At 45.8% G+C, this 24,931-nt stretch overlaps 1 protein-coding gene across 1 annotated transcript in view; it reads left to right on the top strand.

The window, feature by feature from the left end:
* Nucleotides 1-24,931, top strand: part of igdcc3 (immunoglobulin superfamily, DCC subclass, member 3) — a 132,117-nt gene that overhangs the window by 5,663 nt on the left and 101,523 nt on the right. The window contains exon 2 of the mRNA XM_085968586.1: nt 4,072-4,377. Coding sequence (XP_085824712.1) covers nt 4,072-4,377 — 306 coding nt within the window. The remainder of the gene's footprint in view (nt 1-4,071; nt 4,378-24,931) is intronic.

Here is a 24,931-nt window from a genome sequence, read left to right as displayed (position 1 = left end):
CTGGGAGTATGTTTCCCCTGGCTGGGGCATCTAGAACTAGGGATCACAGTCTCAGAATAAGGGGTTGGCCTTTTAGGAGATGAGGAGAAATTTCTTCACTCAAAGGAATTCTCTACCCCAGAGGGCTGTGGATGCTCAGTCGTTGAGTATATTCAAGACAGAGATCGATAGCTTTTTGGATACTAAGGGAATCAAGGGATATAGAGAGAGTGTGGGAAGGTGGAATTAAGGTTGAAGATCAGCCATTGAACTTGTGTGCAGGCTCAAAGGGCCGAATGGGCTACTCCTGCTCCTATTTCTGATGTTCTTATGTTCTTAGAAGGTTTTGAAAACTGAGACAGCACTAATGAGAGCAAAGAGGCAACATAATGCAAGTTTCAAAACTGAATATGAACTGAGAATGTAGAACTGGCTTGGAGGAGAAAAGAGGACACTGGACCTGGAAGTAATGAAATGGGAATGTGTTTCATTTCGCAGCACTGACATCTCTCATCTTGCTGAGCAAAAATTCTCCCCCAAAGGAAGTTTAAAGAAGCATATCCCTCTGCTCAAAATCAGCCACAGACGCAAAGAATTTAGTGCTGTTTCCCTCACCTAGGAGATTAAAAAGCTTAGCTATCACTATCAACTTTACTGGCCTTGGCAACATAGATTTGCTTTCCAGAGAAAGCATGGTCAATATCTTTGTATTTACTGAGTCATGCAAATTACTTCAAAGAAGCTGTTCTGTATTTTCCAGCCTTTACTCGCACTGTTGTAGTATGTCACACTCATTTATATAGGTGGACTGGTTCAGTGTGGTTTACTCTATTTGAACAATTTTAGCTAAAATTGGAAATTGCTGGGATTAGTTCAGAATGTGCAGCGCTAATGCAGGGTGGTAAATGTGCACAATTACCAGCGTAAAACTGTCTTAATTGTCTTTACACACGGCAGTCTGAAAGTCGGCCCCTGAAGGTCTTATTTGGGACCTCACTGTCAGATCCATCAAACTTTATTGTAGAAACCTTGCTGCACAATAGAACAAGTTGTTGCCTTTCAGCATTGCAGTGGAATGCACGCTCTGACGTCAAAGGGATTTAAACACCAGGCATGTTGAAAATATTGAAAGCAGCCCCTGAGATTCCGATATCATCCAGTAGAATGTGGAGACTGTTGTTCTTTCGAAGGAATGCCGAACAGATTGGATTCTGCCTAGTTAATTGGAAGAGGAAGTTCTTCTTGTGCAGGCTGCAAGAATGAGAAAATACTGCTCAAGGTCAGCCCTGAGTTTACTGTATGCTAATAAGAACTGCTGTCATTGAACAACCTTGGCCACTGCCGTCCCAGGTATAGAGTGTTACTTTTTCATTGATCACTTGAGCACTTTGCGCAGAGAAAGTTATGGCAGAATGTGTGATTTTACTTCACTGTAGTTCTGATGGTGATGGATGTTTCTGATACAGTGATGGCTTTTTGATATTTCTTGTTTTCAGATGTTTCCTTTGAAAATTGAAATCAGATTTTAAATGTGTTCATTAAGTCTTCCAAGAATGCCAGCAGATGTCTATATTCAGACATACAGTAGATTGCATTATATGTGCAGAGGCTACCATGCAACCATGATAGATAATATGGATATATGATAGTGGCTGCACAGGTGTGTTTGTGTACCTATGACTCCCCATGTAATATAATAAGGATGCATGCTATAATTTACATATAGCATGAGAACACACACCAGTATTTGCACAGATAATTACCAGCTGTGCCTACTGTACAGATACAGACTGATGCTGACAATTACAAGTGCATGTGCAGACACCAGCACTTAATGTTATCGGTGCAATCTCCTGTACATGTCCTTTTCTGTGCATATGACTGTGCAGTGACCATACAACTGGTGTATATTCCGATGATTGCAATCATCTTGACTATGTGTGCAATTACTGATGTGCACTCTTATCAAATGTGTGGTTGCAAACACACAATTTTATTCATGCAGATGCTATCACGGGTTCACCTGATACATAAAGATACAATCCCAAGTTGTTGTTGCATGTGTAGTTGTACTGTATGTGCAGCAACTACTGCACCTCCTTATCTGTACAGTTCATACCATATATATATACTGTAGATATATATACTGTAGTGTCAGCTGTGGCTCAGTTGGTAGCCTCTGAGTCAGAAGGTTGTGGGTTCAAGTCCCACTCCTGAGACTTGAGCACAAACATCTAGGCTGACACTCCAGTGCAGTGCTGAGGGAGTGCTGCACTGTCGGAGGTGCAGTCTTTCAGATGAGACAAACCGAGGCCCCGTCTTCTCACTCGGGTGGACGGAAAAGATCCCGTGGCACTATTTCAAAGAGGAGCAGGGGAGTTATCCCCGGTGTCCTGGCCAATATTTATCCCTCAATCAACATCACTAAAACAGATTATTTGGTCATTATCACATTGCTGTTTGTGGGAGCTTGCTGTGCGCAAATTGGTTGCTGCATTTCCTACATTACAACAGTGACTACACTTCAAAAAGTACATCATTGGCTGTAACGTGGTTTGGGATGTCTTTCTTTTCTTTTTTCTTTTATATATCACCAGATATACAAATGCTGATATGTGTCCTAACCTGTGTAGCTGCTAGTGCATTTGCAGACTTTAGTGTGAGCCTTATTTTATGAGTAGGCCATTAGCATGTGCCACTATCTATGCCACTGCTGGTGCTTGTTGTTATTGAGCATGTAGACAAAACCAAAAATCCTCATTGTGTGTGCGATACAAGCATACTTCCTCATAGTCTAGTTGCTAGCACATGTCCTCTTTGTAGGTGAAGTCATCAGCATTTAACCTGTGAGCAGTTGCTAGCACAAGTAGAATGACATACGAACTCGGCCAATGGGTCAGTTAGGAATTGCCCCCGGCCAATGTGGGACTGAGCCATGATGGTCTCTGGTTTGCTTCCTGTTATGTTCTGAGTTAACTGATCTCAATCAAAGGGACAGTAGGGTTGCGGCAATTGGCTTCAATGCCAATGTGCTAGGGAATGGAAAAAAAACACTCGGGGGAGATACTGGATGGCACGCAGGTCCAATGGAGCTGTATTCCAGTGTAAGCTTATAGCTTCAGGACAGGAAGGGAGGAAAAAAGGAAAACCAGAAAGAAAGACCTGATTGAGGTATAGGGGGACCTGATTGAGGTGTACAAAATTATGAGGGGCATGGATAGGGTAGATAGAAAGGAACTTTTCCCCTTAGTAGAGGGGTCAATAACCAGGGGGCATAGTTTCAAGGTAAGGGGCAGGAGGTTTAGAGGGGATTTAAGGAAAAACCTTTTCACCTAGTGGGTGGCTGGAATCTGGAACTCACTGCCTGAAAGGGTGGTAGAGGCAGGAACCCTCAACATTCAAGAAGCATTTAGATGAGCACTTGAAACACCATAGCATACAAGGCTACGGACCAAATGCTGGAAAATGATATTAGAATAGATAGGGCTTGATGGCTGACGCGGACACGATGGGCCGAAGGGCCTCGTTCTGTGCTGTATAACTCTATGGCTCTATCTATGACTCTATAAATGTACATCTATTCATCATTTAAATAATCCGGAAAGTCCTCTAAACCCAGAGTGTCCAACTTGTGACCCTGTGGTCAGATGTGGCTCCCGAGCCTTGGCAATCTGATCCTTGAAACTCGGGCAACTCAGTTCTATTTGTTGTTTGTTCTTATTTTCTGGTTGAATTTTGTGGGGCTGGAAGTTTGGAAAGGGCTGTTGTCTTTTTAGTGGATAAATCCTAAATCAGAACAGCAAGGTCTGTTAATACCAACAACTTGAAATATATGCAAATTGATGTAAACATGGATTCAAACTTTGTATGTGGGCCACGAGGCTCCACGATATGCCCCTGTACGACCCAGCTCTACATCATGGTCATGCCACCCTGTGATGCTAATATTTATTGTGAACTGTTGCTCTAAGTCTGAAATGTGTGGCTTCAGGAAAGCTCAGTGCATTTATTGTTAATGTGTATTGTAATTACAAATAAACACGCAAGAAATGATGTAGGAGATAATGCCATTATGTGTTTCTTTTTTTTTAGATTTAGGCCACTCCTCAGAACTGACTTTCACCTTGGAGCCCAGTGATGTTGTTGCAGTGGAGGCTCACCCTCTGAAACTGCACTGCCAAGTGGAAGGAATGGAGCCCATCAGCAAGTCATGGAGGAAGAATGGAGTCCTGTTGTCTGATAGTGAACACATCTCTCTGCTCGCCAATGGATCGCTCTACATCACAAAATTCCAGAAGCTGAGGGATGACGGGTCCTCTGATGAGGGTGAATATGACTGCACTGCCCAAAACCGCTTAGGACTACTGGTCAGCCGAAAGGCAAAAGTGCAGGTTGCAAGTAAGTGAATCTGATCCACCTCTGAAAAGGGACAGTTACTACAGAGCCTGACAGGATCGTAGATAAGATGATTATAGAATCATAGAAATTGGTACATAAGGAAGGCACTTGACCCTTTGTGCCTATGTTGGTGCTAGCTCCCCCATCAGAGCCATCTACTCTGATCCCACTTTCTTGCTCTTGCTCCGTGTTTCTTTCTTTCTCAAGTGCTCATTTAATTCCATTGGGGAAACAATATTTTATATCAATAAGTTCTTCACTAACTGCATTGTGCGCTTTGAATTCAGCCGAATGCAGCAGCGACTGATTTACCTGAAATTGGCACATGGATGAAGCTAAAGGGTAACTTCAGTACAGTGCCCAATATGCCAGTCTCTCCACAAGGTCAAAGGTGACCTGCTCCAGGGGTCATAATTGCATGATAAGACCTAGTACCCAATATTGGGCATGTCAGAAAATGTCAGAATCTGAGTGAAATGTTTGCTACTCCGATCAAGGAAACCGTATTCTGAATCACGTCACACAGCAAAATTCATTAAGTAGTATAACAGAAGCAATATATATATGACTGTCTCCGCAGCTCATTGGGAAGGTATTGCCTCCGTCAAAAAGCAGTTCCAGAGGGTAAGGTAACATGGTGCCATGGAATGCTCGGACACCACTTCGGTTAATAATTTGCCATACGGTAAGTTCTCACCAAATCTTGAGAGAAATTGGTGACTGGAGGTCAAGTGTTTTTCCACAGGAAGGTAGAAAGAAGAGTTCCGGGGAGGGAGGGGCGGGGGGACAGAAGGAGGGAGCCACACGTTATCAGTGGTTGTAGCAAAGTTTTTGTAAAGCATGATTGGAAGAGGAGTGAGATCCAGCAGATTCTCATGGGCGAAGAAGCTACGTGACCTGGAGAGATTTGAAGAGGAAAAAAATAAAAGAAGAAAATTCAAAATAAAGCTTACAAAAAATAAACAGTAACTGAAGGTTTTCTCTTAAGTGATGCATCAGAGAGTGGCTATGGCCAGAAGGTTCCAAGTTTTAATGTTACAAACTCCTGATCATCGTGTTTTTCAGTTTGGATAGTGTTTTTCAGTTTGGATAGTGGTCACTTGCCACTTTGAGAGTCGGCAATTTGGTGTTCATGTTGAGGTGTAGGGAATGAGAATCTGATACCGTTTCCACAGCAGAGAGTCAGCCTTGTATGGCCTGCTGGTGATTTCACGTGGTCTATATTGCTGTAGCAATAATACGGGCACTATTAAAGCCATTTTTCAAAACCACCCTCTCCTGACACTAAAGTATGAAATGAACAGGTCAGCCATTAGAAGCAGGCCAGTGCATTGACCGCTCTTTGGCCATTACTTCATTGGATTTATTGTATTCTATTTGTGGAAACAAATTGACTTAATTGCATTTATTTGTAAGAGCTCTGGTACTTCAATTCCCTGGGAATTGATTGGCCAGATTGGACTTCATATGACAGGAAACTTGAAATATTTGGATAGCAATCATATGCTGGCAACCACATCTGATACTAGGGTTACATGAGGTGGGCCTTCATTTGGACGCAAGTTATCAATAGGTGATTGTAAAGATACTTACTGATTGGCTGAGCCTTCAGATTCTGGTCTTTGTTGGGTTTGTTCCATTGTATTTATTGCTTCATGGTCCTTTCTCTCAAGGCTCTTCTAGATTCTCAGTGCAGTATGCTGTTTAATAGACGCTGCTTTTGATTAACCCTCTTCACTGACCAGTCATACCAGTGACTCATATTTATGAAGCTATGTTCCAACAATTGCAAAAAGCACACAGGTCAGCCTAGGCTGGGAGTAGTGCAGTGAAGGCAATGCCAAGAGCAGCCTAGACGAAGCTCATCCACAGCTCAGCATAATGACTACCTCTTCATTCACTTCATCTTCTCATGTTTTTTTAACTCTGCTGGTATCCAACACTGTGGCTCTTGGTACTTCACCTGTTTCTTAATGAAAAAACCCCACCTGGGAACAACTCAGATGCAATGCAACAACAAGCTAGTTCAGCCACAGAACATGCATGAAGCAGTACAGCCAGGAAAGCAGTCTGGGCCCAAGTTAGCTAGGCAGTCCAACTCAGCTGCCTGGGAGCAGATTAGAAAAATACAGCCCAGCCTTGGAACAATACAAATTGATGCACCCTTCAATTTTTCCACATTCTAGGGAAGTGCCTTGCCTCTATTCTGCAACGCTCTACCCAGTTGCCCAATTTTGATTGATTATGGCTACGCCAAGAACATCCTTTGGCTTCATTGAGGGATGCATTACTGCGCCAGCAAGCTGCATTATGAGGCTGCCCCATCCCATCACTTTCTGTTTAATAAGTTAAACAAGAGGTCACAAGGAACTGTATCATGTTCAGCATTCTGAAGATAACATCTTAAACAATATCCAAAAAGACCAAAGAGGTCGGCTCTTGCCCTGAGAACCCACGGGGAAAATAAATATGTAATTGAGATGCTGGCTTGCAGAAGTATTTGACATATTACCATAAAGAGAGATGGGCTTTGTAGGTGAATAAGAGAGAGATTTCCCTGGGAAACCCTGGGCTGAGCAGAGCTAGTTAGTAGATGGAACCTAACTCATCCTTTATGATGAAATCTGCAGAGCAAAGTGAAACCATTGAATCCCAAAATTACGAACAAGACTTATGCTCAGAAGAAATTTTTTTTTTTTTTTAATTATCAAACCGTAAACCTTTATTGGATCAGGAGGACACTGCGTGCTGACTGAAGCCAATAGACATGGTTTAGTATTTTTGGATAGACTTGATAATGGAATAACAGATTATGGACCATTGTGATTCTGTAGTAGTTCCTGAAACTGCACTTTTTTTTACTTAAAGTTGACAAAGGTTGTTCCAAAACGAAATGAAGACCCTATCTGAGATGACACATGATTTCTCACTGGGTTAAAGGCTGACACCAAACCTGAGGAAGCAAAGTCCGATTCTGCTGCTTCCAATTGAAGTAACTACGTATCTTGAAAACCCATCTCCCAATCTGTACAAAGCCTTATGTATTTTGAGCCTGTCTGTAATCTAATTCCCTTGGAATTGGTCGGACAATCCGTAACTTGTGTAATTTGATGAAACTGTCTGCTAGGTTCGTAAATCACAACGTGACCTCTGGAACACTCCTCTGATGAAGACCATTGATTGTATCGCTCAATAAGGAGAATTTATCACCAGCAGGACGCACTGTCCTTCTGACTGTCCCCGCACAGGGCTGCATAGCTCCTGGTGCTGCTGCCAGTCTCGACTGTCTCTTCGGGGCTCCGAGTTGGGGATGGACCTTTTTCTGATGGATTTTGAACACGTGCTAAGCCATTGCAATCATTTCTTATGATCTCTCTCCATTCCTTTAGTATTCCTGCCGGTCAGTTCTGCTGGTTCTCATGTCACCTGTGTCCTTGTCCTCTGAAGGTGCACGGAAAATTGTAGATGCCTGCTGAGACAATGCAGTGGTTTAATTGGCTTTCATTGTGCTGTTAATGTTTGCAATGAATCTTGAAGTCACATTACATTTGTTCCATTTCCACACCATCTCTTGCAGTTTATCTGGTTTCCAATGCAGTTACATAAAATCTTAGCTCTCTCAGTATGTTCTACATATAATAGTGTACAATAATGTATTGTTACGTTACAGCGTTTTGCACTCACTGCACTCCGAAGTGCGTGCATTGAGACATTTCTATATGATAAAGGCATACATAAATGCACGTATTAACCCTCATCCATGACTTTGTTACCTCTAGACTTGACTATTCCAACGCACTCCTGGCTGGCCCCCCACATTCTACTCTACGTAAACTTGAGGTGATCCAAAACTCGGCTGCCCGTGTCCTAACTCGCACCAAGTCCCGTTCACCCATCACCCCTGTGCTCGCTGACCTACACTGACTCCCAGTTAAGCAACGCCTTGATTTCAAAATTCTCATCCTTGTTTTCAAATCCCTCCATGGCCTTGCCCCTCCCTATCTCTCTAATCTCCTTCAGCCCCACAACCCCCCCCCCCCCCCGAGATATCTGCGCTCCTCTAATTCTGCCCTCTTGAGCATCCCTGATTAGAATCGCTCAACCATTGGTGGCTGTGCCTTCTGTTGCCAAGGCCCTAAGCTCTGGAACTCCCTGCCTAAACCTCTCCGCCTCGCTACCTTGCTTTCTTTCTTTAAGATGCTCCTTAAAACCTACCTCTTTGACAAGCTTTTGGTCACCTGCCCTAATTTCTTATGTGGCTCGGTGTCAATTTTTTGTCTTAAAATACTCCTGTGCAGCACCTTGGGACGTTTTACTATGTTAAAGGCGCTATATAAATACAAGTTGTTTTGTTATTATTTTATTTATAATTTATTATATAACACAACAAATTGATATAACTACAATGTGAAAAGCAAAGAGTCCTCCCAGTGTCCTGGCCAAGTTTCATCCCTCACCCAAGCACTACCAAAACAGATTAAATGGTCATTCATCTTATTTGCTGTTTGTGGGACCTTGTGTGCAAATTGGCTGCCTCATTTGTCTATAAAGACACCAGTGACTACACTTCCAAAGTGTTCAGAGGATGTGAAAAAGTGCTATATAAATGCAAGTTCTTACTTTCTAATTACTACTGTAATTAACTCCAGGCTGTGTGCACGCTAAGAACTTTAACAAACCAGAGATTATTTTGCCTTGTCCCAAAACAATCTGTCTGAGTAAAATCCCCCCCGTACACACATCCGCTACCAGCTTTTTGTTGTGGGTTGCAATCCGAAGCAGTGTTTCGCTCCTGGGCCACAGTCAGGAATGCTGCAACACAATGTACCATAGAGTGATGAGACATGATTTTCATACCTCACGCTGAGCTCCTGCTTTTGAATGTGCTGCCCCCGGGCAATTGACAAGGGAGGCCCAGCTCATCCTCAGTGCGAGGGGAGAAACGAAACTGCGGGGGCAGATAGGTTCTGTAAGGAGGGAACAATGATGACTTCCAGCTCTGACAACATCCCACAGTCAGGCAGCCCGTGAACCGAGGCCCCAGAAACATATAGAGCAGCGGATCAGCTGAGAGTTGATCGGGAGCCAGGCCCTAACTGGCTGTATTATGATGCCGAAATTGCCAGCTTGTTCTACACATAACCAATCTCTAAGCATCTGCATTTCCATAATTTTCTGAAATTAGCTGCAGTGAAGATATGGGGGATGGGGGTGAAATTCATCTTCAACGAAGCCAGGTGTTAGGACACAGCTCGGGTGGGGTTTGTAAAGGGATTCTATGGGATTGTCACATATGTAAATACAGATGGGAAGATTCAGGCATGCAGTGCAGAGGACGGTGGATTTCAGGCATGCAAATGCGGGGGTGGGGAGATCATGAGGGGCTAAGCATCGGGTGTGTAAATGCAAATAGCACAAATTGCAAACAGAGAGTGATGAATGTCAAATATGTCAACCCAGAGGGCAGATAGCATTAGATAAGCAAATGCAGAAAGTGTAAACACCGAAAGTGCTTTGCGCAGTCTATTGCCCAGCCGGTCACTGAGGTGCTCAGCGTAGGGGGAAAGTAGTTCACAAAAATATAATAAATACGTTGTCCCTGTTGTCTCAATCTCCGGAAAAGCATCAGTAATTCGGTGTGGGGCGTGAAGTCCATTTTGGCGGGGAGGGGAGGGGGGTTAAAGTGAAGCACGCATCGTGTCGCATCTTCTCAGGCAGTCCCTCGGAACCGAGAATGACTTGCTTCCACATTAAAAATGAGTTCTCAGGTGACTGATGAGTCCAATGCGGGACCTATAGTCTCTGTCACAGGTGGGGCAGACGGTGGTTGAAGGGGCGGGTGGGTGGGGTGCTTGGGTTGACGTGCGCTCCTTGCGCTGCCTGCGCTTGGCTTCCGCTTGCTCCCGGTGAAGAGACTCGAGGTGTTCGGCGCCTTCCCGGTTGCTTCTCCTCCACTTTGTGCGGTCTTGGGCCAGGGATTCCCAGGTGTCGGTGGGGATAAAAACATAGAAGATAGGAGCAGGAGTAGGCCATTCGGCCCCTCGAGCCTGCTCCACCATTTAATGAGATCATGGCTGATCATCCAAATTCAGTACCCTGTCCCTGCTTTCTCCCCATATCCCTTGATCCCTTTAGCCTTAAGAAACATATCCAACTCCTTCTTGAATATATTTAATGAATTGGCCTCAACTGCCTTTTGTGGTAGAGAATTCCACAGGTTCACCACTCTCTGGGTGAAGAAATTCCTCCTCATTTCTGTCCTAAATGGCTTACCGCTTATCTTTAGGATGTTACACTTTTTCAAGGAGGCTTTGAGGGTGCCCTTGAAGCGTTTCCTCTGCCCACCTGGGGCTTTCTTGCCGTGCTGGAGCTCCGAGTAGAGCACTTGTTTTGGGAGTCTCGTATCGGGCACGCGGACAATGTGACCCGTCCATCGGAGCTGATCGAGTGTGGTCAAAGCTTCGATGCTGGGGATGTTGGCCTGAGCAAGAACATGCCATATGCTTAGTGCACTGATTCTGGCAAGACGTGAGAGTGGTGCGAGGCTGAGTTTACCTGTGCGAGGCTGTAAAGAGAGAAACAAAATGGTAATGCAGTAGCTGTAATTTATCTAGATTTTGAAGAGGCCTTCGATAAGGTACCCCATAATAGACTGATGAACAAGGTCAGAGAATGCGGAGTCAGGGGACAAGTAGCAGAATGGGTTGCTGGCTGGCTTCAGGACAGAAAGCAGAGAGTGGGAGTAAAGGGTAGCTATTCACAGTGGCAGAAGCTTCCACAAGGATCAGTGCTGGGACCACTGCTGTTCACAATTTACATTAACGATTTAGACTTTGGAATCAAAAACACAATTTCTAAATTTGTGGATGATACCAAATTGGGGTGGGGAGGGGGGGAGACAGTCAATACTGAGGAGGACTGCAGCAAATTACAGGAAGACATTAATAAACTTGCAGAATGGGCAAATAATTGACAAATGAAGTTCAACACAGATAAATGTGAGGTATTACATTTTGGTAGGAAGAATAGGGAGGTCACATATCACTTGGCGGGTGCGAGTCTGGGTGGGGTATTGGAACAAAGGAAAGGGATCTTGGAGTGCAAATACACAAATCGCTAAAAGTTGCGACACAGGTTAGCAAGGCCATAAAAAAGCAAACCAAGCACTAGGGTTTATTTCTAGAGGGATAGAATTGAAAAGTAGGGAAGTTATGCTAAACCTGTATCGAACCTTGGTTAGACCACATTTGGAATACTGCGTGCAGTTCTGGTCACCATATTATAAAAAGGATATAGAGGCACTGGAGAGGGTGCAGAGAAGATTTACAAGGATGATACCAGAAATGCGAGGTTACACATATCAGGAAAGGATGAACAGGCTGGGTCTCTTTTCTCTTGAAAAAAGAAGGCTGAGGGGTGACCTAATAGAGGTCTTTAAAATTATGAAAGGTTTTGATAGAGTGGATACAGAGAGAATGTTTCCACTTGTGGGGCACAGCATAACTAGAGGCCATCAATATAAGATAGTCACCAAGAAATCCAATAGGAAATTCAGAAGAAACTTCTTTACCGAGAGAGTGGTGAGAATGTGGAACTCGCTACCACAGGGAGTGGTTGAAGCGAATAGTATAGATGCATTTAAGGGGAGGCTAGACAAGTATATGAGGGAGAAGGGAATAGAGGGTTATGCTGATAGAGTTAGATGAGGAAAGACGGGAGGAGACTCAAGTGGAGCATAAATGCCGGCATGGACTGGTTGGGCCGAATGGCCTGTTTCTGTGCCGTATATCCGATGTAATCCTATGTAGCTACCCTGACAGTGAGAGCACAGCAGGGGCAGAAAGGCGGCCCGAGTTCATTTGGCTCCGTGAATGAGGTCACTTCCAAGAAGCACTTTATCCTTTCCACTGTTATCTCTTTGAAGCCTTTTTTTTTCATTTAGTGGCCCTCATTACGTTTCACTCAGTTTGTCCCTGGGAAGCTATTTATCATCTCAATGTCCTTCCAGGAGTAACTGTGGTCCTTGTAGGTCATAAGAGCAGTCTCTCACATTGTTCTCTCACAATCCAGTCACTAAGCAACTGCATACACCACGCCATGCTGTAGGGGAATGGGTCTAATTATCACCTCAGAAGATTCCTTCTGCTTAAACTGTCATTGGAAAGATCTGAAGTGGTGCAGTTTAATGTTGGGTTTTTAAAGCCGTTTGGCTTGAAATCTATCCATCGATTGAAGGTGTTTTGCAGGCCGAGATCCGTGCTTTTTTTCTCTATAAGTGGCACTGAGCATCTGTTTTATTTTTAGAAAGACAGAAAAAACATTACATTAAAAAGAGGACAGGATGGCAGGAAGCAAAATGTTTAGACCAGCCTCCTAACAAGTGAAAGAGAAATCGTCTGTTTTTAGGGCTGTGACACCAATCTAAAGCGCAGTTCTATTCATATTCAAATGTTGCCATTCAGATGCAGAGAATAGGCTTCACTTTAAGGAGCTCACAATACACGCAGAAGCCCAAGCTGCTGTCTCTCATGTAATCCTTACAGATATGGGTAATCCATTCTCTGGCAGCTAGTCTAGGCCACACTGTTGGAATGCATTAATTCCTGCTGGTTAGTTACTTTACTGCGCTTACGGAGTGCGGGGGGGAGGGGGGGGGGATGGGTGATGTTACTGTCCCGCATATTATTGTAAGCTTTTACATTTGGAGAAATCATAAGAACGTAACCAGGTAGGGACGAGAAAAAAGGCCATAAATCTGTCTGAGACTGAATGAATCTCACGCTGGATTCTGCTAGAAATTAGGATTGGTCACATCCTGCGAGATTGCATCACTTAGCTGTTGAAGAATTACACCATTAGATTTAAGTAGAAAGGGCAATTCTACATCGGGTAGTGGCGACCTCATCATATAGGCCCACTAACTGTGGGACAAAGGGTTGAAAAAGCCATGATAGTAGATGCCTTCCTTCTCCTTTTAAACTTGCAGGATCTGTACTTCATCCTTTAATAACACACATAAAATGCCATGAAAATCCTCTAGGTTGAACCATTCATCGTGTTAAGCTGCAGTGCCCTTTCCCAAATTCCTAAGAGAAAGAGTGTTCTTGCTGCTAGAACATGACTACTTTCGGTTTAAACTATTGTCTTATAATAAAACAGCAACTCGTTCCCTTACTAATGCATCCGATAGATTTGGATAACACTACCATTTCCTCACATAAGGAATACATCCAAGAGGTCATGTTGACATATCAGCATCAAAGGGTCGACATTCCTCTGGGAACTGTGGAATTCCTTTCCTGGGGCTGGACAGCTCTTCACGGCAGGCTGCCCTGCTCCTGCAGGGATCTCGGTTCTGTGGAGCAGCGCTGGATCACACGCCTGTCAAAGGCTGGCACCTCTTCAAAGTTCATTGATGAATGGGTTTTCTTTGTCTGCCCTAAGAGCCTCCTATTATGCGCCTTTGATGTCACATTCTGCACTTGCTGCTGTCACCGAGCTGAATTACTAATTTTCACAGGTCAGGAGAGAGTGACAATAGATCTCAATGCGTGCTAAGAAATAACTGGAATTGTGATGAAAAGTTGGTTGCATTTAATATGCGGGCTATGAGAAGCAAGCTGACTTTTACACTTGGAGCTTGAGCATTTGCAAAGATTACCATCAAAATCTTGAGTTTGAATCTGACTGCAATTTGATGGCTATTTCAACCATCTTCGTCTGATTGGAAACAAGTTTTTCTGGAAAAGAAGGGTGCAATAAATAAAGATTTTTTTCCCCAGATTATTTCTGAGTAGGGAGGAGCCTCTTGGGAGTCTGGTGCTGTCATTTTCAGTGTAACAATGAGCAGTGCTGATTTCTCCAGAGTTCATTAATAGAACAAGTTTCTTGGGTCTGTGACTGGGGAGAAGTTTCCAGAAGTGTCTGGAAGTGGCAGCGTGTTTGTTGAGGGCATCTCAACATCAGCTTGCATTTATATAGTGCCATTAGCGTAGAAAAATGTCCCAAACGTTTCACAGAGGCCTAGTCAGACAAAAACGGACGCCAAGCCAAAGAAGGTGATATTAGGAGGGCTGACTAACAGCTTCGGTCAAAGAGGTGGTTTCTAAGGAGGCTCTTAAAGAAGGAGAGAGAGTTAGAGGGGTTTACGGTGGGAATTCCAGAGCGTGCGGCTGGGACGGCTGAAGGCCAATGGCGGGGCTAACGGAGACAGAATGCACAAGAGACCAGACTCGGAGGAACAGAGATTTCTTGGGTGGGGTTTAGGGCTGGAGGAGGTTACAGAGATAGGTAAGGGTTAAGTCATGAAGGGATTTAAACCCAGAGGATGAGAATTTTAAATTGCAGGTGTCAGGGGAACTGGGAGCCACTGTAGGTCAGCAAGGACAGAGGTGATGGGTGAGACGGTGCAGGCTAGACATGGTCATGGGATGTGCTGAAATTTATGGAGGGGGAGGATGGGAGGCCAGCCCAGAATAGCCAACTCTGGAGGTGACTAAAGGATGGATGAGTGCTTCAGTAGCAAACAGACTGAGGCAGAAGTGAAGGCAGGTGATGTTACAGAGGTGGAAATATGTGGTCTTTGTAATGGAGAGGATATGGAGGTTGGAAGTTTAGCTTAAGGTTGAATACACATTGAAATATTTGGCATATTTGTTTGTGGGTGTGAGTGTCTTAGGTTGTTCTTGTGTGGATGTGAGTTTATTGGTGTTTTGAATGCGGCTGTGAGTTTACTGGGGTATTGGAAGCAGTAGACCTGTCATTGGGTTGCTCCTCACTCGGCTCCATGTAACCCTGCATGCCAATGGATACCTGGACATGTGGTGGGAGCTTACCAGCGCTTGGTACTGTTGAGCTAGATCGCTTTAGCTGATTAAGATCCAGCAGTGCCCCTGTGCACTGTTGGGGGTCTTTAAGTATTGGCTCTGCCAGCTATTCCCTAAGCCCTCTGGACTTGGGTAAGTGGAGTGTATATCTCTATAAGGAGAGAGTGTACACTCTGTATTTGGCAAACGTAAATTCCACAGCTGCAGAGTTTTCTGCAGCCTGCTTTGGAGAATCTTTCAAAACGTTGATGACATTCCACACGGTCCAGATACCCAACTAACCAAAAGAACTGCCACCCCTGAGGAGATCAGCTAGGTCAGCACAGATGAAGGGGCGAACCCTGGGACCTTCCCAGTCTGTTTGCCTCAGCTCCTTACCAGTTGAGCCATTAGGACAGTCCACTGTTTACAATTTTAAGTAATATCATCTACTTTAGCTTGTACTTTTTGTAGTGACTAAGGCAGTTACGTTTGACTGAGTTTTCAGTGGTGGTTGTTCCAGGTTCTCTGGAAACTCCCTGATGTTCCCCTTTACCATGAAAAATTAACAGTGTGTGTCTTGCTACACATAGTGGGTATAAGGCTGCTGCTCCAAACGTCTGCAAAATCAAATAACGTTTGAAGTTGTTGAACCACAGAAGGTACAGGAGCAAAAGGGAGACAATAAACAGGCCCTTCACCAGCTTGTTATTCTATATCCTTACAAAGCAACCAAACTTCTGAAGTCATGCGGGAACCATTCCACTGCAAAGCATTTACCCCAGTTCGGGAGCACCCCATTGTGTGGAATTTGCTACCCTTCAGTGTTCTTGGGATGGTGTCTGGCATTGTGTTGGGGATAGTGTCTATTGCTGTGATTTGGCCAATGCCTGTCTTTGTACAAGGCAGTATGTGCCGCAGTGTTGAGGTTGGTGTATCTTGCCATGATGTATACTGCATCTGTCATTGCAGTGCGACAGCGTGCTACCTTGCTGGAGTTGGCACCTGCTAACTGCGCTGGAGTTGATGTCTCTAACTCTGTTTGGGACGGTATCTGTTATTGCACTAAGGATTGTGTCTGTTACTGTGCTGAGGGTAATATCTGTTGCTGGTCTGCAGATGGTATCTTGGTATGGTATCTGTTAATGTGCTGGGAGCTCTTTGTGTAATTTGCTCATTACTGCTTATTTGTTGTAGTCATATTCTAAAACACAATGGAAAGTGTTGCGCCTCAGTGTGCTCAGTAAATGTTATGACTACCATGTGATAAGAAGCCCTACAATAACTGATAAGTACATGTTCTGAACATTACAGGAGGGCATGAGGTCAGTGAAGAAATAAAACAGCAGCAGCAATAAAAGGCCGTTATTGTTCAAGTGATTTGGGGAAATTGGAACAGAGAGCAGTACCTTTTGATAGCGAGAGATAGTTATTTCATTCCAAGACCTCATCACCATTGAGACCGCTGTAAGAATCAGCAATTAAGCATTTATTGGACCCTTTCATGACCTCATCAGGAGTTTAGTGCAATTTTTTTATTGCAGAAATATGCAGTAATTTGGTTTATTTTGGGTATATATATATATATATGTACATGAGATTTCTTGATTTTTTTAAATATTCAGCAGAACTGTGACTGACAAGAATTCATTTTTTATTCCTTCACACTGTTGGAAGCACCAGGAGAAGGATTTATGTGATAGCCCCTGTTCATCTATCTGTCTTGTTGACTGTCCATCAATTCTAGCTTGTCACCTCAATAAAGTACAAATCACTGAATTTCTGCCAAATTTTCCAGGACATGGAAGCGGTTATTTAATGAGGTCTGAAACACAATATAAAGTGTTAGTAAATCTCACACTTCTGTAGCGTGTGACAGACTCCTGTGATTACATTCTGCAGCAGTAAAAAAATGTATTTAAAATTCAATATAATAAAATGAGTATATGTGGCAATGAAAGCTGCTATGGAAACATTTTCTAAATTCCAGTATTAAAATATCCAATCTTAGCTTGGCACCTTGTTTCCTTGTAAGGCGGCGATCTAATAGGATTTCTGGACCTAAAAACATGTCTCGGGCGGTGGCGCTCAACGGGCGGTATTGGATTGGCCGGCCGTTATACGCAGCGCGTGATACCCAGTTCTATTAACTGCAATGGAGCTGAATATCACCGCCCGAGATGAATTTCTAGCCCCTATTAATGTTAATCTGATCGCAAGCTGTAATGGCTCCTGTGACACTACCACGTGGCTCTGTACTGTATTATCTATCCCCCACAAATCACTCAAAAATGGAGTCTGAAAAAACTTTCGGCGCCATTTTTTTTCAGTAACTGAAATTTCTTCCGTGCAAAATAAGACAACAGAGAGAGAGAGAGAGACGTATGAGCGAGATCATGTTCTCTGACCTAATGGGCCAGAAATTCAGGTCGGAGGCTTCCTGCGGGTGCAAGCCCCCGACCTGCACTTACCTAGTGCGCCTGCCGTTGTGCTGTGGGGCCGCGTGGGATTACGATCCCGGGCCTCCTCCAGCTGCCGGCGCGCAGTGCTTGCGTATCCCAGGGGCGCAGTTAGTTCGAAGCGTCCCCTGGGATCACGTGGGCCATGGAGAGCCAATCGTAGCAGGGAATCTTTATTCATAGATTTGACAGGAAGACCTGTCAAATCTATGAATAGAGATTGGCCCCAAAACCTAACTAAAACTTCAAATAAATTTAAAAAGAAAACATCACATTTTTAAAATAACTATAAATTACATAAAATAACTATTTTAAACAATAATTTAAATTTTTGAAAAAATGAATTACAGTTTTTAACGGGGCTAAAAATAAACTTACCTTTCTTTAAAGTATTTAAAAATAATAAACCTGTGGAAAAAATGTTTTAATTTTACTTAATTCACCACTTACCTTGTTAAAAGCAGGCCTTGCGACCGCTTTTTAAAAGCTCAGCTGCTGGAGACTTACCCTCCCGGAGAAATCTGTAAAAAAAAACGGAAGTTCCAGGCGTACGCGTTCGACCTGTGAACCCCTTCCTTCAAGGGAACGGAAGTTCTGGTTTCCAGCACATGCACAGTGCATGCACGAAACCGGCACTTTCGTTGGGCCCTACGCGTGAGTACCCAGCGCATACTCACCCGTGGGGACCCGAATTTCTGGCCCATTGTGTGCAATGCCGCGGGCAATCCACTAGTAAGAAAGAAAGAAAGACTTGCATTTATACAGCACCTTTCACGACTTCAGGACTTTAGGACGTCCCAAAGAGCTTTACTTTTGAAGTGTAGTCACTGTTGTAATGTAGGAAATACAATAAGGGTGCATTACAATACCTTTTGCTGCGGGGATGTCATTATCAGTGTTAATGTCAGTTATTTGTTGCATGAATGAACTTCTCTTTCAGGCAATGTTAAGTTGTGGGGGTAGATTTTCAACTTGCCACCCAGGCCTAGAACTGGCATTGTGGATTGGCCGCACATTATAGAAAGCGCCTGATGTGCATTTCCATTGATTTCAAGCAATGGCAGCCAATCAGCAATGCCAGTTTTACGCCCCGGGGGCCAGTTGAAAATCTACCCCGTGCTCTTTAGAACCAGTTACTATGTTTTGGGGCTCTTTCTGATTTTGTTTTGGTGACAGTATCCATCAAAGTGCTGTGCCTCTACACGAAGATAACTCTCACAATGTTGGGAATGGTTGCCGGGAATTTATGTACCGCAAAAACAAAGTAAAAGTTTTTCTGAGGGGTCCACCGGGGTCTCGATGAAGTTATGGCAAGAGAGCGCGAGAGTCCCATGGAAATCCTGTTGCTGTGTTGAGAACTCTAAGGGGGCTAAATTTGGTTGATTTGCGCCTCCTGGGTCGCAAATCAACTAGCGGCTGGGCGCGGCGCCGCTAACGCCTCCTGCGATATTCAATGGCACTAACTGTTAACACCGCGTGGCGCTGCGCCGCTGGTGATGACGTCATCACCGTGCGCAGCGCCCTGGCTGTAATATTGGATGGCGCCCCCCGACTTACTGCCGGACGCTATGTCCACCGGGGTCAGGGGGGGCCGTGGCGGTGTTAGTTAAAGGGGAGGTGGCGGGCGGCCATTTTTGTTGCTGGCCGCCTGCCAGCACCTGACCCCGTTGCTGTCTCCGGCCCCCGTGAAGCCCCCCCCCGCGGGGTGCCGGCTGCTCTCCGTGAGCCTGTCACTCCTCTTGAGTGCCGGACTCGTTTGCCAGCACTCCCGATCCCTGATGGCCCAGCTGGGTGCCGGTACATGCCGTGCCCGGCCCCTCCCCTTTAATAAGGGGAGGAAAGCCTGCAGTACCGCGGTGCGATGGCGCTGCGAGACTGGCTCGCAGCGCCCCAAGAGGGACGCGGGGCGCTTCCAGTAGCGCCCCTCCTCCCTCTCGGGATGCTACCTGGGAAAATCAGCCGCGGGGGCACTAACTTTTTCAGGGTGCTAAAATTAACAATTTTTACCCCTAACTGTTGTTGGACTGGGACAGTGTCTGTCTCTGCGCTGGGGGTGGTGGTTCTCTTTATAGGAGACGGAGGTTATGCAGAGTATCCCAGTGAAGGTTGCACCCACTGTACTATCTTCTGGTCGATTGGTATAATCTGACAGGTTTTTCAGAGGCAACCTGCTTTTGCTGCACCTTCCTTTGGGCTTGGTTCCTACGTTACAACAGTGCCCACACTTCAAAAAGTACCTCATTGAGTGTAAAGCGCTTTGGGACGTCTGGTGCTCGTGAAAGGCGCTATAGAAATGCAAGTCTTTCTTTCTTTTGGTTATATGTAATCCAGATTCAAGAGCACATAAAGCAGCAGTGAATGGGAATGATACAGTGAGCGTCTAAATAACGGGAGCAGAGGAAACTGGTAAAATGGGATGGTGTATAACGGGAGGGAGTGGAGGCGATACCGATCAGCGGTGTCCTATGTGAAAGAAGCAAATGTGAATGATGCTGTGGGAATCTATAAAACGTGAATGAATGGGAAAGGCAGAGTGGAATTCTGTGTAACAGGATTATGAGGGTATTGACAAAGTCGATCCAGTCAAATTGTTCAATGTGAACAGTTCAAACGTACATGGTACATTTTAAGAAATAAGAAAAGTTAGGAAGAACTCTTTCACCCTATTTGTAACAAGGTGAATTGCTAGACTGGAGCAACTAAACCGAACTTCGGTGATGCTCCCAAGTGCAGAGCTGTGGAATCTACATGTCAGTGCTGTTACCTGTACATTATTAGTATACTATAAGTGGCCTGTGACATTGCTCACGGTTAGTTGACAAATCTTAGTTTTTTATTATATGCAAGAGCCCAGAGCTTTACAACCATTACCATGACAGTTGACGTAACAAAATTTAATGGGAAATATTGGCAAAACAATTTACAGTGGTAAATGTTAACAGAAAAGCCTGATCAAAAATCATCACAGCAGTAAGTAAGAGTTGTGGGCTGTGATGCGCTATCAATCACTCAAAAGACTGAGGTTAAGTGAGTAACTAACAGGCTTTTATTAACAAGAGAATGAAGGTGTGCCTCGAGTGGTCGACCAGTCCAGAATACAGAGGGACTGTGGAGCAGTCACCTTTATACCTGGACTCGTGGGAGGAGTCAGCCGAGGCATGTACAGACATGTACACAGTGGAATACAAACAGTGGTTTACCACAGGCTGTAAGTGCGTGTATATATAAATATATGAATATATAAATAGATTCACAATTATATAGCATCAGGAATTCTGAGGGCTGAGTGAGTCTGCGTTATTCCCTTATTGTGTTGCAAAGGAAGTGTTCTGATGATTAAGGAGCAGAGAGGTCGGGCAGTTATCGAATAGTGGAACAGATGACCAGGGATGGGCATTGAAGTGGACAGTACAAATGGATTCAAGAAACGGATGAATTTCTGGAGAGAGAAGTGATTGAGGAATATAATGAGAAGGTGATAGATGGGGGTCGATCTATGAAAAAGAGATGGACTTATTGGTTCTCATCGACTTTTTATGTTCAGAAAAATTATTGTTCCTTACGGCACAAGGACATACAGTACCAAACAATGGGAATGAATTGTTCAGGTTAAATGGGATTTGATAAAATGGAAATGCTAGAATAGGAGTCTTTATAAATGAATGGGAATAATATCTTATGGGGGAGAAATTCGCTACCTTAGCGCCTCCAGTTAGCGCCTGGTGGGGGCGTTAATGAGGCGCTGAAGCAGTAGTACTGCGACGAGGCGAATCCAGCGCCGCACACCAACTTTGGCCACCCTGTAGCGCCACTGCTACGAGTTAGCACCGTGACTTCAGCGGCAGGCAGATTGTGACGTCAGTGAGCGTGCAACGCTCACTAGGTGCCCGATCTGCCAAATTGAGTATCGGCCACTGCCTTAGCCCGGACAGCGACAGGGAGAGGAGGCGTGAAGCAGTCGGTAGCCGGCTCCAGGGGTGCTACTTAAAGGGATCATGAGTAATGGGTCGCAGCTCTCAGGTTAGTGCTGTTTCACTGCTTCCTTGTCAGTTTGACATTGTGCAACAGTTTAAATCAGTCATTTAAAGGTTGTTTAGTCTCCGGAGTGTTATGGCTACTAAAAATTAGTTACATTTATTCTCGCATCATATCAAAGTGCTACACTTCGTTACATTAATGGGGACTGTATTGGCAGTTCACCTCACCCTCCAGGATCTACTGCGGAGGGAGCGCAGGCAGCGAGAAAGATTGGAACATGTAGCCAGAGAGAGGAGGAGGGCCACGCGGGCTCTCAAGAGGAGGCCTTACCCTCTGAGGGTATTCCGACAGCACTTCTCCTACCTTCATTTAAGTCTTAGAAGGCTCTTCTTCAGCAAGGAGGTGGTCACAGAGTTCTGCCATCTCCTGCAACCAGACCTCGAGCCTCAGATCAGGACGAGGACAGCTCTCTCAGTCAAGGTAACCGTCGCCCTCTTTGCCAGCGGATCCTTCCAGTCTGCAACAGGAGATACAGGTAACATCTCGCAGTTCGCCGTCCATCGCTGCATCCAGGAGGTCACAGAGGCTCTCTACAGTAGGAGAAGGGACTACATTTCCTTCCCCATCACCAGAGAGAAGCAGGATGAGCGTGCATGTAGCTTTGCCAGGATAGCGGGATTCCCCATGGTGCAGGGCGCCATTGACTGCACCCACGTGGCTTTGCGGGCACCGCATAACAATCCTGAGAACTTCCGTAACCGCAAAGTCTACCATTCACTTAATGTGCAGTTGGTATGTGACCACACACAGCTAATCCTCAGTGTCAATGCCTGCTATCCTGGCAGCAACCACGATGCCTTCATCCTGTGCCAGCACTCTTCCAGCTGCCACATCAAGCTCACGGCTGGCTGGTCGGAGACAAGGGCTATCTGATCTCCACCTGACTCATGACTCCCTTCCGCAACCCCAACACTCCTGCACAGCACTCATATAATGAGCGCCATGCTGCCACCAGGAACATCATTCAGCAAATCATCGGGTGCTCAAGCAAAGGTTCCGCTGCCTTGACCACTTGGGAGGAGCCCTCCAGTACTCGCCGAAGCGGGTGTCCCATTTCATCATGGTGTGCTGCATGCTCCACAATCGGGCCATCATGAGGACCCAGCCCTTGCCAGCAGGGATTGCGGGACCACCTCAGCAGGAGGAAGAGGGAGAGGAGGAGGATGAGGAGGATGAGGAAGATGAGAAGGACGAGGGGGAGGAACAGGAGCGAGGGAGGAGGCAGCCACTCAATTGGCCTTCCAGAAGGGCGGTCCGTGACCGCCTCATCAGACTGCGGTTCCAGTAAATTCAACCCCAGATCCCCGTTGCTCACCACATCCCCATCGTTCCATCCCTGTCGCAGGCCATATCACAGCGCACAGCTGAAATGAGAGACAGTACAAAATTACCCGAAGTGAATTAATAAATTTATCAATATTCAGTGAACACATCTTTACAACAACAATATTTACTATTCACCATTGTGCAACCCCTTAGTGCCTCACGTTACTGTGCCTTTGCCTATTCTAGTGCTCCTACGAAGTGTTGACCCAGTGGCTGCTGAGTGTCCTTGCGGGAGACTTCAGATGGCCTTGCAGGACACCCTCGACCATCTCTGGGCCTGGAAGGCCCGGCTGAAGACTGAACCACCTCAGCATAAGCGGCAGCCGTATGGGCTGGCTGGATGACAGGCAGCGACAAGGCCAATGGCGGAGTGGCAGTGGTGGGAGTAGGAATGCTATCATCCTGAGAGAGGACAGCAGGTTCCTGCTCCACTGACCCACTGCCACTCCCCCGGGGCAGCACCTCAGCATCCTGATTAATCTGTTGGAGCACAGATTGCTGGCCTGCTGCAACACAGTGAAAGCCCCATGGACGGTGGTTGACCCAGCCATGATGGCAGCAGTCAGAGCTTGCGTGGCATCAAGCTGAGACTGCATGAGAGCAGTCTGAGATTGAATGGCACCAAGCATAGACTGCATTGCAGCACTAAGACGTTGCGTCGCTTCCGCCTATGATGCAACGGAAGCTGCCAGATCGCCCATCACATGCAGCATCAGGTCTGGGTTGCCACGGTCTCTCTGGGAGTCTACTATCCTTTGCAGACTGGAAATGATGGGCTCCATGGTGTGCGCAGAGCCTTGTGCAATGTTGGAGGCGGACTCCTCCACACTCCTTATCATTGCCGTATCATTGCCGAGAGGCTCTCGGGCACCCTTGCCATTACACCTATCATCTCCGTGTGCATGCCCATCACCCTTCTTCTAAACGTCTCCCCATTGAGGTCCTCATCTGAGTCCTGTGCAGCAGAACTCGCCGCGAACTCACCCTCCGGTGAGCTGGCCCCCGAGCTACCCTTTCCCCCGCCTTGCTGCAGCCCACTTGTCCCCGGTGCCTTACCCTGTGCAGATCTCGCTACTATACTAGCCTCTAAAGAACGCATAGTGCCAGTATCTGAGCTGGTGTCTACGGGTGAGGCATACAGTGACACGGCGTGTTCTTCCTCCTCCTCTTCTCCCGCCTCGCTCTCTACGGTGCCCTCGGGGACAGGCTGTTCCAGTGCTTGCTGATTATCTGACCTTAAAGGCACAAGAGATGGGTTAAGATGAGGGGAGGGGGCAGGAAGGGAGAAATGTATGCATACAGCATGATTAGCTGGAAAGTGTGAAAGGCTTGTGCGATGAGGGGGAAGTGGGATGTGAGAAGAAGGAGTGGGGACGAACATACTGTTGTTTTCCCCAAAGGGCTCAACGTTGCCGGTGGCCACAGCGCCCACCACCTGGTGCCCAATAATCTGCAGCACTCTATTTTCCAGCGCAGACAGTGGTTGGGTGTCGGCTTGTCCCCCGCCTGTGCGCTTCTGCTCCTTCCTGTTGTGAGCAACCTTGGCCTGCAAGAGAAAGAAAAGTGTGTGAGTGGGTGTGGCGCAATGTGTTTGGGTGATGTGCCTGCCATAGTTGAATAGCTGTCATTGTGTTCAAGGTGTCAGATGTGGGTGTGAGTGTTGGTCGGTAGAGATTGTTGGTGGGTGAGTGCTGGGGGTGTGGTGCTTTGGCCAGTGTGTGCAGACTGCGGTTCAGACGGTGGTATGTAGCATTTGCTGAGGGATTGACTCACTCTGACCACCCAAGTGAGGTCATTAAATTTCTTCCTGCACTGTGTGTGGGTCCTGGGGACCACAGTGTTGCCCGAGACCTGATGGGCAACCTTCCTCCACATGGCACAGAAGACTTGCCAGGTAGAGCACCGCACTCCGTCTTTCCACAGCGG

This window comes from Somniosus microcephalus, chromosome 27 (genome assembly GCF_052327205.1).
Source record: "Somniosus microcephalus isolate GS21.2 chromosome 27, FLI_Smic_1.0, whole genome shotgun sequence".
NCBI classification, from domain to species: Eukaryota; Metazoa; Chordata; class Chondrichthyes; order Squaliformes; family Somniosidae; genus Somniosus; species Somniosus microcephalus.
Note: the sequence above shows the minus strand (reverse complement) of the source record. Positions and strands in the feature narration are given on the sequence as shown.